This window comes from Lytechinus pictus, chromosome 5 (genome assembly GCF_037042905.1).
Source record: "Lytechinus pictus isolate F3 Inbred chromosome 5, Lp3.0, whole genome shotgun sequence".
Lineage (NCBI taxonomy): Eukaryota > Metazoa > Echinodermata > Echinoidea > Temnopleuroida > Toxopneustidae > Lytechinus > Lytechinus pictus.
In genome coordinates this window covers 49,164,141-49,180,873 of record NC_087249.1, presented here as the reverse complement: position 1 = coordinate 49,180,873, position 16,733 = coordinate 49,164,141, and the positions used below count along the sequence as shown (strand labels likewise).

At 35.3% G+C, this 16,733-nt stretch overlaps 1 protein-coding gene across 1 annotated transcript in view; it reads left to right on the top strand.

Moving 5' to 3' along the window:
- Positions 1-1,259, top strand: part of LOC129261315 (uncharacterized) — a 31,229-nt gene extending 29,970 nt beyond the window's left edge. The window contains exon 6 of the mRNA XM_064099535.1: positions 415-1,259. Coding sequence (XP_063955605.1) covers positions 415-603 — 189 coding nt within the window. The 3' untranslated portion in view covers positions 604-1,259. The remainder of the gene's footprint in view (positions 1-414) is intronic.
- The last annotated feature ends 15,474 nt before the right edge of the window (positions 1,260-16,733 follow it).

Sequence of the window (16,733 nt, the reverse complement as noted above, 5' to 3'; positions counted from 1 at the left end):
CCATAGCAACAGGTGTGTAGGCTGACAGAAGAGGATGTTAATGTTTGTTTTGATTTCTGTGATGACTGTATTGTTGATTTCATTGTTGTATTAGCAGAGGCAAGTGTTGCGGTGTGTGAATAGAATGGAAAAACTCAAACAATGTTGACCTTTTTCTCGTAACTACTTGTAATGAAAAAAAGAATTTCAAATGAAATATTCTTATTCATCTGTCTTACATGTAGTATCTTTCTAATGACTTTTTTCTATCTTTTTCTAAATCTTTCTATCTTCCTATCTATCTATATATCTATCTATCTTCCTTCCTATCTATCTATCTATCTACCTTTCTACCTTTTTTCTGTTCATCCTATTTCTTTTTTTTACCCTCTTTCTTTTTCTCTCTCTTTCCTTCCTTTCTTTTATCCATCCTAGGATGAGATCAATGCAAAACTCAAAGAGAGAGCAAGCTCCTCTGACGATGGCTACGCCCAGTCCAGTGAGGATGCCATGACAACGGGTGACACCACCCACGACAACTCATATGTAGCGCCCTCAGACAGCAGTAAGACCGACAGTGGTATCATCACAACAGAGGATGAGGTGAGTCAGGTGATCACTTAGGATGGTCATGTGATCATCATGTGATAGCCATGGTCATATGACCACTACATGATAGTCAAATGATAAATGATGCTACATGATCTTGTATATGATAATTATATATTATATTGCTAGCTCTCAAAACATTCAAATATCTCAAATGTTCTATGAAGTTGTAATTTATAATTATCTGATTATTATTCAGTTAAAAAAGGATGTTTCAAGTTGCTGTAAATTTATGTTTTATATTTTTCAATATTTAATCTGCATTCATGTTTGTATAGACATTTATTATTTGATTGGACTTTTATGCAAATATTTCCAACATTAGAGGGATGGGTTTAGGATTTGGCAGTGATTAAAATGTCAGACTATATTAAACTTCTTCAAGGACTTCTATTAATTTGGTTTCAGATTGGTCTTTTATGAAAATAAACATGAGAGGTGATTTCCTTTGTAGGTGTGAGATCTGCGATTATAATCTTTACTTGTGTGATCGAAATTAGATTATCCTCATATGCCAAATGAGATCTAGATTATAATCTTTACTTCTATTAACAGAATTGAATTAGCGTCATGTGCCAAAGTAACAAAATTTCTTGGAAAATGTGAAATGACACTAACTGACTTGAGTCCATATATTTTCATATATTATTTTCCATTTGAATCAGCCAGTATTTTCAAATTAAAAGAAAAATCCATTCGACATTATAGTTAAGAAACTGCCACATTTATTTCTGAATATTTTCCACTTGGCACTATGCCCTCAGTATTTGTCATTACCCCATGATAATTGCAGACATTGACCTAAAATGAGAGAAAATAACAAATAATCAACCTTGGTCACAGACATGGAGAAAAGAGGCCTCTTCCAAAATAACGCAAAAAGTGATCATTGAGCCAAAAGTCTGCAATAATCCATATGATTATACAGTTGCTTGGCAATGAGAAAGAGAAATGATAGTTTAGTAATAAATATGTTGATTCGTCCAATGGCAAAGAAAAGATATTTGCACAAATGTTTGAGATTAAGTTTTCACCATGTGGTGTTCTATCACGATTGTGTTTGGAAGCCATGTATCCTTGGTTTTAACATTCTTTTAAGTGTTTCAATCACTTTAGAACACCCTAGTTGTGATAGAAAAAACACAAAGCTCTAAAGCCTATTCACACCCATGATTTAAAGGGATGGTCCGGGCTGAAATTATGTATAGCTTAATAAATAGAGTAGAATTCACTGAGCAAAATGCCGAAATTTTCATCAAAATCGGATAACAAATAACAAAGTTATTGAATTTTAAAGTTTAGCAATATTTTGTGAAAACAGTCGTCATGAATATTCATTAGGTGGGCTGATGATGTCACATCTCCACTTGCTCTTTTGTATTTTATTATATGAAATTCGGTTTATTCAAATTTTTTCCTCCAAGAACTAGAAAAATTGGATTGACAACTGATTTAGTGCATTAGATATTTATTGCTGCAACTTATTTCATTATAAGGGAGACATATTATTCACACAAGTATGAAATAATGAAAAAATTATGATTTTATGTAATAACATAAGAAAACGGAAAGTGGAGATGTGACATCATCAGCCCACCTAATGAATATTCATGACGACTGTTTTCACAAAATATTGCTAAACTTTAAACTTCAATAACTTTATTATTTATTATCCGATTTTGATGAAATTTTCGGCATTTTGCTCAGTGAATTCTACTCTATGTATTAAGATATAAATATTTTCAGCCCGGACCATCCCTTTAACACTTGATAATTATATAGTTCTCTTTTAATTTTATCACTGGTTGTATTAAACAATGCCATTTAAATGGCATTGCGAAGGTCATTCAATTTGTTTTATTGCACATACAGTGTACATTGAGATGATCTCAAACAATATAAAAACTATAATAAGAAGAAATGTGTAGCTAGAATCTATATTTACTAATTATTTGAGGGTGTCTTTGTCAGGGCTTTAGTTTAATATTGTTCCATAATATTTCTCATTTCCATTTCTATTCTGAAAACTTTTAATTTGGGTTTATTATTGGTGGGTGTTTTGTAAGGTTTTATGGTATTGATTTATAGCTGTACAGTGTTTGAATCAGATGAAAAACTTTACTCTTTACAGAAACATCTTAAGAATTGTTGATCTTTAAAGAACTCAGAAAAAAGCTGAATAATGGAACTTAGCCCAATTCACAAATAACCAGCAGCATGGATTGCGGACGTTTTCACTGCATCGTCAGCATGCTTTGCTTGTTAGTTTGTTCTTAGTGGGAATGCATCTTGACAAAGTATCTTTCTGAAGCATGGCTGTCCGTTTTTAGAGTATGCCCTGCAGACAGATGCACATGTGTGACTATTCAGAATCAACATGTCAGAAAGCTATTTGATTGACTTGATTTATAGGTCAATGCCCTTACATTGGAAGCTGATTTGATTAGAAACAGCATCTGGATATCTGATCCACATTACCATTTTGTCATGTCATATCAAAGGAACTAAAGATTCATAATTTGACATAATTTTATTGCATGATGGCAAAACCCAACCAAGATATCTTTCCATGTCTTTTCATATCCCAGACTATGTCACCATTTCATTTGTTATACATTTATTTATTTGTGTGTTTATTTATTATTTATTTATTTTTCATTTATTTTTATTGATTCATTTTTGCATCTAAAAAAATTATATTCATTCATTCATTTAGTTTTAAAAACATATTTAACTCTTTAGTTTTTTGTTCATGTTTTATTCATTAATTTACTTTTTTTGGAAGGGGGGATGCAAGAATACCAAATTGTGTACAAAGCAGGATACTGGCAACTCATGTATACACTGTACGACGGTGATCAAACTTTCCTCTTGATCATTATTATATTTGTAAAGTTTAGAGTTTAACTTGGGCTCACAGTTTATTTCATATCGCTTTTCCATGCGAACCTTGGCAATGCTGCAGAGGACTGATGGTGTAATCCTATCCAGTGGGCACTTGAACTTGAGATCTCTTGGACACTGTGTGTAACGATACAGTCACAACGACAAAACAAACGCCAGACTCTCCAAATGGATGACGTTGTTTCCAATGACTTACCAGTAGTCGGTTCAGAGTCGGTTTAGCCAGTCTGACTGTGGCTTAAGAGCAGGAAGGGAAGTTTCTGTTGCGCCCCTGTAAATCCCCTGCGGTGACACGCACACACCCCTGGACCCTGGTCACCTAGCCAACCAGGGCTGAGATTGGATTTCAGGAGGGACAGGTGTCACCTTACCTCACCCCTGTCTATCACGGCGAGCACATTGGTAGCCCCTATTATCTTGTAATCACGGTAAACTTCCCCTATCCCTCCCTTTAAGAAAGATATAACATTAACCAAGAGCATTGCCAAGATAAAGCAGAAACCAAAAGCATGTCTAAACATTTTCAAAAAATTGCCTTAAGCATATTGGTAGCCCATTAACTGGAAACTTCCCCCTTACCCCCTCCCCCTCTAAAGAAAGAAAGAAAAAAAAAGCATAGCGTATTAACATTCTAAAATTGGTAGTCAATACAACAAACGTTACATTTAGCACCCTCCCCATGAGAAAGCAAGAAAAAGAATAATCATGTTAAAACCTTGTAACAATGATTGAATGATCCAATAAATTTTACATTCAGTAATTAGGTAGCTCTTATAGGCCGTGTTTATGCTTCCACTTTTCAGGCCAGAATCAGTGTTTCCATACGTGATTAGTCCAAAACACGGTTGCGTCCATGCTTACTTTCATTTAAATGACATTTCAAAACGACCATTGTAAATTCACAAAAAGGTGTGTTTGTAAACATCGTTTGACCAGAATCAGGCTTTCTTGGGAAGTATAAACAGAACCACAATCGTAAACGTGTTTAAATGACGTCATTTGGTACATGCTTCCGGTGAGATGAAAATATGTGGGCAAATACAGTCGCATTGCTCCATGGTCGCATGTTACCGCCACGGAATTACCTCTCATCTCCCTTGTTACATTTGCATGTGTGATAATTGTACCATCACTATATAGTATTACTCTTCCAATTTGTCATCACAATGAATGTTGAGGGATTTACAAAAAAAAAAAAATCTTTATTTTTTCTCTCCATTATCCTCACCATGGTGGAAATTATATGGTTATGTCAAGTAGCTCCATGCAATGACTAAAATATTGGATATAGTTCGATGTTTAAATAACAGTCGACGTACCTTCCCCATAACAGCACTCAGATTTTTTTTTCTTCGAAAAAGGGAGCACCCAGTTTCCTGCTCAACGAAAATTACAATGTGAAGTCAGCTGGAGTTCATGATTTCGCCTCTGAAAAGTTAAGCAGAAACAGCACTCCCAGAACCACGTTTACGATCGGCGTTTTGAAACAACATTGGAAAACACTGTTTCTGTCCTCGCAATGGAAGCATAAACACACCCATAATCTTACAACCACATGAAACGTCCCTACCTGCCCCCTTAAGAAAGAAAAAAGAATCATGTTTATACATTATGAAAACGTTTAATAAACAGTCAGATAAAAATGTGCATAGAGGGGGGAGGGGTGTTATTCCCCCCACACACACACCCACACACTCATGAATACATCATCCAAGATCGACATGGTCTACGTTATTAGACATGCTGACTTTCCTTGTGGAATTCGTCATGAAGAATTTGATTTATTTTGACCAAGTTTTGATAACCATTGCAGAAACAAACACACCCTGGCTATCCACTGTTGAGGTGAAAATTAACTTTATTTACCAATCATTTCATTAGTGACGTACTAGTAGATAGTTGTTATACACAAAGAAAAAAAGTACAAATCTTTGGAATTTTACCAAATATTAAATAGAGGGTAAAGCTTTGATGTAATTGTGTTCTTAAAAGTAATCCTTCCCTTGGCAGTGACTCAGTACCGCTCATAAGAGAACAGCTGAATCAATTGTGCAGATAAATCTCAATTAATCATGTATTTATATGAGATTGGAATGATTATGACTGTAGATTCAGAGGGGATCATATTTTATTCACTTCTAAAGGGTATTTTACATTTGGGAGACCTATCTGACAATGTGTGATCATGAGGTTCATTGTTATGGGTTTTGTGCTTGTCCAAGCTTGACTGTTTTTGCCTTTGAAAAATGATGTACCGGTAGGTAAATTAAGACACACTCCCACGTAATGAGGTTGACTTGTTTTCCCTACAAAATTTTTGTCAATTTTTCTGTTCTGCACACAACCTGTTTTGAAATCTTTGAAAAAGGTTAGAAGTCTTAAGTTTATTCATTTTCAAAGTCTCACCTTAGGTTTAAACAAAAGAGAGAGAAAATCTACTAATTAAACTGTTGCCCATTCTGGGTTTAGAACCTTAAACCCCATAATTGTAAGTGCAAGGATTCTCATTACCCCTACGATGACGTGTCAGAGTAATTAAATTCTTGTTTATAAATATTCATTGTGTGCAATCTGATGAAACAAACCCTATCATGATGCCAGGAAAGAAAGTTTTTAGAAAAAATATATAGCAACCAGGGAGGCACTCATGTTTATGTGTATGACTTCATACTAGTACTTCAATAGGAAAATTATATAACCCATGGGTGGGGGAAGTAGGAAATAGGGGTGGGGGGATAACAGCTAGAGAGTAGACATCCAGTATCGGACTCAAGTAAGATATCATTAATCATCCTGAAAATGATTGCTTCCTTCCTGTTTGTATACATCCTCCCTGCTTCACGGTGAGATAAGATGGATAATTAAGTCATATTAATCAGTTTTATTAGCTGCGAGGCGATTACTACTCCGGTGACTTTGCACTTATGGGATGCGTAATCCGAAAGTAATCGCCGTCGGTTAGGTTATGCAGTGCTTGTAATTGCATGGGATTTATTAGGGTACGACCGAAGTGATTAATTATCACCGAACCTTCCGCCATCCACACCACATGGTGTGAGCTTACAGTGAAACATTCAGCACACACTACACATTGCTATATACTTTTATAATGAGTGTACAGTACAACTTAGAGTTTAGAATATGTGTTTCTGTTGAATAATTTTCAACAAGAGATAAGACTAAGATAAAACAAAAAATCTTTAGATAAAGTTCTTCTTTTGCGAAGCATTTTGTTTATTATATTACAAAACCTTAGACTCTAAAATATGTTGTTTTCTCAAAAATTCATATCATCGCCATGAGATATTGGGGACCCAGCCTTTCTATGTTATGTTTTTGGGGTGCTTGCGTCATTACCAGACTTTTCAGCAAGATGCGCACATTGATGTATTTCCTGAATGCATTTCCCCTGCCCCCTTCCTCCTATGAAGTTCGAACAAGTGTCCTTAATTATCGGGAAAAATGTCTCTGTCTGACATATCTCGCAGCAAATTCTGTATGTCTATAAACAGTGTTGTTTAGCTGACAATTTTGTATGTCTGTTTCAGTATTGTTCAGCTGATGTGTAATATGTCGACTGAAGGGAATCATATAGAACATTTTTTTTTTCCGTATTGATTTTGGATAATTATGCTGTGATAACTGAAGTAGAACATATTTCCTATTGTTACTATTAGTCAGTCTGTTTTGGGGTGCATAGTGGATATTGGACATATTAGAAGATCTTTAGGGGATGTATTGCTCTTTTTGATCAAAGCGTGTTTTGTTATCATAATTTCAGTTATGAGAGACGGCAAGGGAAAGAGATGGAGAGAGGGAGAGAAGGGAAGAGAGATGGGATGAGAGAGAGAAGGAAGGGAGAGAGATAGGGAGAAAGAGTGGAGGGGAGAGAAAGGGGAGGAGAGATGAAATAAAATGAAGGAGAGAGGAAGAGAGAGAATTAAAAAAGAAGGGAGAGTTGGGGCAGAAAGAGGATGATAGAGGGAATAAAAAGACAGAGAGAGATTGACATAGAGAGAGAAGCGAGTGTATGCATGCATAATTAAGGAACAGCCCATCATTTTTTTTTTCAAATTTGAAATAACTCTTTAGAAAACTCTCTTTGATTGAAAACTGCATCTTGACAATGCATGTTATGAAATGCATGAAGGAATTTCAAGTCTTGCACTTATATATTGTTTATATTCATAATTGAACTTATCTTTCCCCATTTTTAATGATGAATTTGATGTAAACATTTTTTTGTCTTTGCAGGATTTTACAGGAAAGAATTAAATGATGCATCATATCTGATAGTATGCCTCAAGTATACATTGAATAACAGTGTATTAATTCTCTTTTGGGTGTTGCCCTTCTGCAGATCAATAATAGATAGCAATGAAATAAATGATATTCGTTGACTCCTTTTGTAATTTACAGAAACATCTGAAGGCACGGCCTCCTGTTTCTAACCGCCGTTGGGTAAAATGATTTTTTTTTTTCCTTTCTCTGATTTATCTTCAGACGTCTATTATCTTTTCTGCATATTAGAAACTGCGTGCACTTCTCTTTGTGGATTCATTTGCTTTCTACATTTATCATGTACTTTTGAATTTTCTATAACTGCAAAAATGAAAGATAAGAATAATAATAGCAATAATAAAAATAATAATCATGATGATGATGATGATGACGATGATGGTGATAATAATAATAATGAGAATTGTGATATTAAAATGGGAATAGTTATGATAGTGAAAATAATATTACTAATAAAATATTGATAATGAAAATATTAATATACAATTTATCTTGCACGCTTTTCATCTAGATTAGATGCTCAAGGAGCTTAATCCAAATCTGTCAAATTCTTGCAATTATCACTTGGAAAAAACCCCCAGATGTTTCAGACTCTATCAAAAATGCCAGATTTCTATCAACTCTTCCTGTTTCGGTTTCACTTTGCATTCTTATTGCAAAGTTAGATAATTTTCTTCGATCCCTGTAGACCATTGTAATATGTAGTTAATGCCTGGATTGTTTTGAGAAACTTGATTGTTGTGAGTTGAGCTATCATATGACCTCCTGATAACTCGGAACTGGGGTCTGTTTCATGAACAAATAGGTAATATTCACTTCCAAATTCGCTCTCAGCCAATCAGATGCAAGGATTTACAGTAGCTTATAACTGTTGGTAAAAATCATTGCTAAAATTTTTCATGAAACACTTCCCGGGATCCCGTTTCGTAAAGACTTGTTATCATAAAAATATACAATTTCATTTGCAAATTGACAATCAACTAATCAGATTTGATAATTTCAGTAGCTTATAACTGTTATTGCAATTTTGTTATTATAGCAAGTTTTATGAAACAGGCCCCTGGTCTATTCAATATTTTGAATTTTATAGAGACATCTGTATGTAAATACTATGTCATCCTGCAATCTGTGTGAGAATAAAGAAGCAAAAAAGCAATTTTTTAAACTGCAGCCCCCCCCCCCCTTTCATGCAATTTTCATTTAGTATTTAATTTGTTTTAACTTGAACAACTAAGAATTATCTAAAATATCTTTTTAGTTTTTTCATTCTATATTTGGTACTCAATTAACATGTCCATTTTATAAACGCTCTCTCTTTTTAACCAGTGAATCTATTGAGATACATGTACAAAGTTTCATATTGTTATCTTGAGAATGAATTTTCAACATGTCCATTTGATGAACTGTGCCTCTTTTTCACAAACTAAACTAAAATGTCAAGTATCTTCTTCAATCTAGATTTTCAACATGTGCATTCTAAAATGAACTCAGCTTCTCTATCTTAAACATGCAAAGTTTCTTAATTTCTCCTTGAGTTACTTTTTGTTGTACACTTTAGTAGGGTATGGTGCATTGCTTCCCTTTGTATATCTTTGAATTTTTAGAAATTATTTTTATGTTAGCAGTTTATCTTGTCCCTCTGTGACAGTTGCAACAATATAATAAAATCCACTCATTAAAAGATGATGGGAAGGGAACATTCTGAGATAACTATATCTCTTTTTGTTGTGATTGTACTTGTAGGCAATATTTTGATTGTGGATTTGTCAGTTCTCTTTTCAATATCTGAGATAATGTAACTCTCATTAGCGTAGATATCCGTGACATCACACTATTCAAGTGAGGGGGGGGGGGGGTGAAAATGATAGATCATACCCCCCGAACAATAGGTTCGATTTATGCCTGTGGTAACTCCTTATGCAAGAGATAGTTCGCTTTATATCCCTTACTTAAGATCGTTGTATTGAGAGTGTACACAAGGAGAAAAAGAATAGTTTTACTGCGATAAACGTTTGCCATGAAATAGTTCATTTTCCTTTCTGACGTCACGCATAGTCCATTTTTTCTCTAGGGAAAAAGTGAACTATACGTTTTTTTTGACCCCCCCCCCATACCTCGCGATTCGCGAGCTGTGCGGCGCGATGCGAGCAGAGCGCTGCTCAGCCAGACAGTACTCTCCACTGCATGCCGCGGGAAACTTTCGGCGAGCTGCACTAACCAGGTGCCCGGCCAGGTGCGCTCACTGAACAGACGATCCATACGGCAGGACCTATTATTTTCTCAACTTCTCAACGATTGTTCTATATCGACTTATTAAAAATCGTTTCGCTGTAAAATGGCATGAGTGGAAGGGATATAAAACAAATATACAATGACCCATTCTAGGAACAGGCTAAAACTATTCGCACTCAGGAACATCACATAGTACTATGTCATGATGTTCCTTCGATGCGAATAGTTTTAGCCAGATCCTCGAGTGTCATTGTATATTTGTATAATATTTTTATTCATTGTGGATTCATTCGTTATTTTTTCAGCTTCAATTGCAAATATATTTCCCTGTTCACTACTTAAGTGGGGTAAACCAAAGAGTAAAAACACTGTCTCTTCAGGGTAATATACAGAACTATACGATTTCATATCAACGATTAATGGTAATTCTACCTGCATTGCGGTTCTGTGAGCATTATCTCTGTAATCCCATAAGTTTGACATTCATGTTTACTAATGTTACAAAACATGTATCATGTGGCGAAACGGTTCTCATGAGCAATACAGTAGTAATTAAAGGGTGATTCAGATTATTACAATGACAGCATGACATACATAAGTGAATGGTGACAATTTGAAATAGAATTTTATGTTCTGGAACATAAAAAGTTAAGGTATTTACAAATGGGAGACTTATCTGTATGAAGCAGAGGGGCCGGTATTTTTTCCAATAATCATGTATCAAAACTTGAAAATTACCATAAAAATGTGACCTTATGCATGTTCATTCCCCCCCCCCCCTCACTTTCAAAAATAATTCTGCCTCCCCTGGCAGTAATTAGATTTTGTGACATTGTATACACAGTCTATGTGAAATATGAAAGTACCAATAATTTTTACTTCAAGTTCAAAATAAGTTAATTTTTAAGCATTGTCTTAAATGGATTAAATGGATGATATAAAGTAGAGAGGTTTGAAGATTGGTCTAAACGCAGCAAAATATTTTGTTCAACCAACACTTTGGTTCTCTGTTGGGGCAGCTGCAATATGAATGATTCCTTGTTTAACTTGTGGGATGAGAAGTAATCAGAAAGCAATTCTTTCTCTGTGATTTAAAAGCTTGATACAAAAGCTTGGATCCTCTTTAATTCAATTGATATCACTATTGATTGGGAAAGTTTCAAATTACCGACTCACTGTGTTATTTTTTCATAAATTATAGAAAAAACGTAGTGACTATGGTATTGATACCATTTGGAGCCCCAAATTTAGGTATTCTGGTTCTAAATGTGCTTCTTGGATCTACTGTAGTCTGTATAATATCTTACCAAAACCTTCCTATTTTTTGGTTATAATATTAATTATACTCAAAATCACTTAAGTACTGCTCAGAGAAGTGTCGATACAAGTTGCATTATTTAGGTTAATCTAATTTTTGTTGTTGAAAACTACACACTGTCCTCAAGTCTTCATGATTTCCAAACCCACTTCCATCTGAATTCATTGAATTGATGTACATGAAGTAGATCTACATTTACAGATCTTCTTAGCAGCTGAAACGGTCTTTAATCAATGTATTCCTTGTTTATAACAGTCTACTGCCCTCTTGCATGAGTGATACAACCCATAAGTGAATATTTTTCTGATATTTTGAGAGTGGTTGTCGTATTAGAGATTCGCAATCAATCTGGACTTTTTGTAAACTCCTCTGCTGCCCTCTATTGCTGAATCATTAACATTCCCAAGACGTTGACTTGCCATCTAGGATGTATTCGATTAGAAAAATAATCATCACGAAAGAAAATGAAATCTTCGGCCACATCACAACTATTTGAAGGAATAGATCGGAAGGGGGGATGGGTATCAAGATTTAGAGTATTGTTCGATAATAGATAGAATTCTTAAGCAAGTATGACCTCGCAGGAGCAACTCCATGTATATTTTTACTATTGATATTGAACTATCCATTGCATATTGTCTTTCTATAGATGAATGAAAGAAATTCAACTGAAAGGGGGTGGGGTGTGGTCCATTTCTTGGGATATATGTAGGGTAATCAATTTCTTCCTCGACCCCAATGTTCGCTGGACGATAGATCACATATGAAGTCTAAATCAATCCCTTTGAGCCATTATTACTGTTATATGTTATTACTCTACCAAGTATTGAATCATGATAGGACTTGGGATGGGGGGGGGGGGGGAGTAAAACATTATCCCCTTTAAATCCCTGATTGATTTATTTCAGAGTCTTTGGCTCTGATTTATTTTCATCTCAACTGCCCTCTACAGTTCGAGTTGTGAAACCAGACATTATGAGGTAAAGCCAACTGTTATTAATACCTCCTACATGTAGGTGTTTGTGAGTTTGGAGGAGCGGGTGACAGGATATAAGGCATAATTTATTAAGGAAGGCCTGAGTCTCCTTAGAAATCCTAATGATGTATACAATGACACATAAGAACACCTCACTAATAGTCAGATTATTAGGGGCCGAGACTAACTAGAGCATTGTCATTAGCTTGAGAATTGGGAGGAGCTGGGGGGGGGGGGGGGTTGAAAAAAATACAGTAAGGGGTTTTGATTAGGAGATATGAGTAAGAATATTTACATACACATGTGTGTTAAAGTTTCTATTATGGTAACTTGGTCATTGAATGGTATTAATAGCCAATCAAAATAAAGGATTTCATGGGGGTTAACGTTGAATTAAAAAAGTAACAACTGTAATCCAACAGGGGCCCAGGGATGATGTGAAAGATAACTACTAGTTGTGGTAATGATCTCAAAATGAGTTCATACGCCATCCAACAAAATGACCACCCAGGTGTTTGTATATAATTATAAATAAAACATATGTGCGAAATGGCTCTGGGAAAACCTATGTAATTGCTCAGAAATTAGCAAAATAAGCACAGAATTCCATTAAATGTCTGGTATTTTCCAAACAGTATTAATACACTGTTCCACAAATGCCTTTCTGTGTAATTGATCATTAGAATTATCGGTTGTCAGCTAAGATTTCATGATTTCACCAAGATGAATTCATTTTGATGTACCGGGGGGCCGTTTCATAAAGCTGTTCGTAAGTTAAGAGCGACTTTAAGAACGACTGGTGAACCTTTCTCACGCGCAAAACAATCACCAGTGAACAATGGTGTACACCTTTTACCACAAGAAAGGATCGCCAGTCGTTCTTAAAGTCGCTCTTAGCTTACGAACAGCTTTATGAAACACCCACCAGATCTAGATAAGTGGTATTGGTGTCAATAAACCTTGATTTTAAAAACTTTCTCATGAAATAATTGTCTGCAACTACATGTACGTACCTTTTAATACCTTAAATATCAATGTCCTGTGCGGTCAATAACTTTATTTTAACAATAACTATTAAATCTCATTTTAATAGATTTCGCCCTATTTATGAACTAATATGAAACTATTCAATCTATTTTTAAGAACTGTCATATCACACGTACGACGGTGCAAACCCATTTCAGAGAAATTCAACTTCAAAGTTTACTACAATTTTCACACTTAGTTCCCTAGCCTTACAACATATTTTGATTACAAGAAAAATACATGGTTGGAAAGACCAAGGCAAGTGCTTGACATTGGTATCCTTATTTTTACACAAAACCAAGGATCATTAGAAAATATTGCAAAAGAGCTCTGTGCTTGTAATTTCGGTTTGAGTGGTTTAGATATCCCCTGTACAAAAACGCCATAGGGGATACAACAACCCTGACCGCGATATTTATGCGCGCGGTCAGTCAAAACGTTGTATTGCTTTTCACGTGTGAAGTCAATGCAGTGTCAATGGCAGTGTACAACGGTTTGGCTGACTACGCGCATTTAAATTGCAGTCAGTCAAAACGTTGTATCGCTCTGCTAGTACACATTTCTAATGGGATTTGCGCATTTTATTAGAAACTTATATGTCATCGCCGTGAAAATCCCCTGATATCTCAGAAACTTAAATAAATTGCTGCCTAGAAATTTAGTTATAAATAGAATAGGACTTGTACATGTACTTTCATTTTCTGCAAAAATCTCAAAATCAATTTTTTGACCAAAATTGACTGATACGACGGTTCGGATGAATGCCGACGATATGTGCCCAGCTATACAGTGCGTTTCAGAAAAAAGGTAATTCAAATCTAGAGGGCCGATATTCGGATCATATTTAAATTTGTGAAATTATTCTGCATGGATATAAAAGAGAAACTCGTCAGCTTTCCATTGATACCCTATTTGTACCATTTAGCCACGTATGACCGAATTAATTAACGTTGAAGACAACAGGTGCAGGTACCACTTTTTCCATGTTTTGGTCAAGTGGGAAAAATGTGTGCTTGGTAGAATAAAATATAAAAAGTAATTTTTGGAAAGAAAAGTCAGGGCATTCCTCTGAAACAATGATTGAAAGGTTATTGTCTTATTCACCCACACCTTCAAAATGTCCTCTTCTCCTTTGCACACAAAACCAGTAGCGTGGAGGAATTAAGGATATCTTGGACAGCTCGTCTTACCATTGACAGATCATTGCAAAAAAAGCATCCACCTCATGTCGAATTTGGCCCTGCAAATCATCAAGAACTTGATAAGGAATTACAAATACCTTATTTTAAGTGTCTCCAAAGGAAATAATCACAGGGCGCGATGTTGGTGGTCATTCTACGTCATGGTTGAGGGCAACAACTTGATGTCCAAAGAGTTCTTTGAGTCTATCTCGAAAGTTGTATCTAAGGACAGGAGTGCTAGTCCTGAATCCACCAAAGATGCATGTACACTCCTCTAACCTGTCTCTCAAAATGGGATCAAAATGTTGATCCAATGACTGTGGTACGATCTCCTCGTTAATCAAGTGCAAGTACATTCGACCACCTACACTCCTTTGGAATAAAAAGGTCCAATCAAGATTTTTAGCCAGCACAGGCATCGATGAAAGTATTCACAGCGTCATCTGCCCTTTCATCAAGTTTTCGAAAACTTGGAAAAAGTGGTATCTGCACCTGTTGTCTTCAACATCAATTAATTCGGTCATGCGTGGCGCAAACGGTACAAATAGGGTATCAATGGAAAGCCGAAGAGTTTCTCTTTCACATCCATGCAGAGCAATTTCACAAAATAAAATATAATTTGAATACCAACCCTCTAGATTTGGATTACCTTTTTTCTGAAACGCACTGTATAGATACATCCACATATGATTATTTCAAACGGACTTGGAAAGAGGGGCTTAACACAAGGTCTACATTTTTTTCTTTTTAAATCCAAATATAGCTTCATGTCTCAAGCACATCCATGAATAGAATATCACTCATACATATTTCCTGCTACGATTTCTTTCTCTTCAATTGCTAGGTTCACATTAATAATAAGATCTGGTTATGTTTATTTGGAATGATACAGATTTAATTCATTTTCCACTTTGCATCTGTTACAATAATTTACATTATATTAGAAAATACACAAGATGATAAGAGATTCTTGTGTATTGAAAGAAAAATAAACATTTCAAATTGTTCCAATAACTCATAGCTCAAATAGATAGTTCAGAATTAAATTTGGGGATATGAGACTAACAATCTGATTACATTTCTTTATAAATAAGTTTGGTATATTAAGTGTGCAGTATAGCTCAGATCTGGAATTTTGATAAAACAATTGTCAATATATGGTGAATTTTTTAGGGTCATTTGATCTTTATCAGAAAAGGGGGATGTTAAAATGCAATACCGTATATGATCTTTTTGCTCTGTTTTTTTTTTTGGCAACATATATATTATATGAATAATGTATCGAAAATTGAGGAGGAACATTATAAGTACCATGCTGATAATATATTGGGTATATAGTAGAAAATTCTAGACAAGGAATCTGTTTGGACTGTTCAGGGGAGCATACTGTATCATGAAACAACAGTCAGTTAATAATACTAATAATAGCTGGATTTATAAAGCGCTTTTTGCCAGAGGATACAAAGCGCTGCTATTATTACCCCGGCTTTAGCTCGAGCTACCATCGCCAGCGCTCAGTGCATGCAAGGAATTAATCCTGCCGGGTACCCATTCACCTCACCTGGGTCGAGTGCAGCACAGTGTGGATAAATTTATTGCTGAAGGAAATCACGCCATGGCTAGGATTCGAACCCTTGTCACTGACTATTGTTATAAGCTACTGAAATCCTCCCAACTGATTGGCTCAGAGCAAATTTGTCAGGGAAAATCACTGACAAGGTGCTTCATGATACCCTTTCCATGACTGGAGCTGCCACTATTTCAGTTTGGTTTTTAAAAATAATTAGAAATAATTAAAAATTAATTAAAAATAATTAAAAAAGCTCTAATACAGTTTATTCTCTCAGAAGCACTATCGCGGCATAAATCTTGTAAAGAAGTTTTGCAATAGCGTAATTGGTATGAATTATGAAACGATGGACCAGTGGCCCATCTCATAAAAGTTGTTACAATAACAAATTTGCAATTATAGTGAAAAGCTACTGAAATCCTTCAATCTGATTGGCTGATAGTGAACTTGTCATAAAAATTGTACTTTTGTTACTATGACAAGACTTTATGAAACGGGACCCTGGTGGGTGTTTCATAAAGCTGTTTGTAAGTTAAGAGAGACTTTAAGAACGACTGGTCATCCTTTCTTGTGGTAAATGGTATATTCATTGGCAATGGTTAAGCACGTAAGAAAGGTTCACCAGTCGTTCATAAAGTC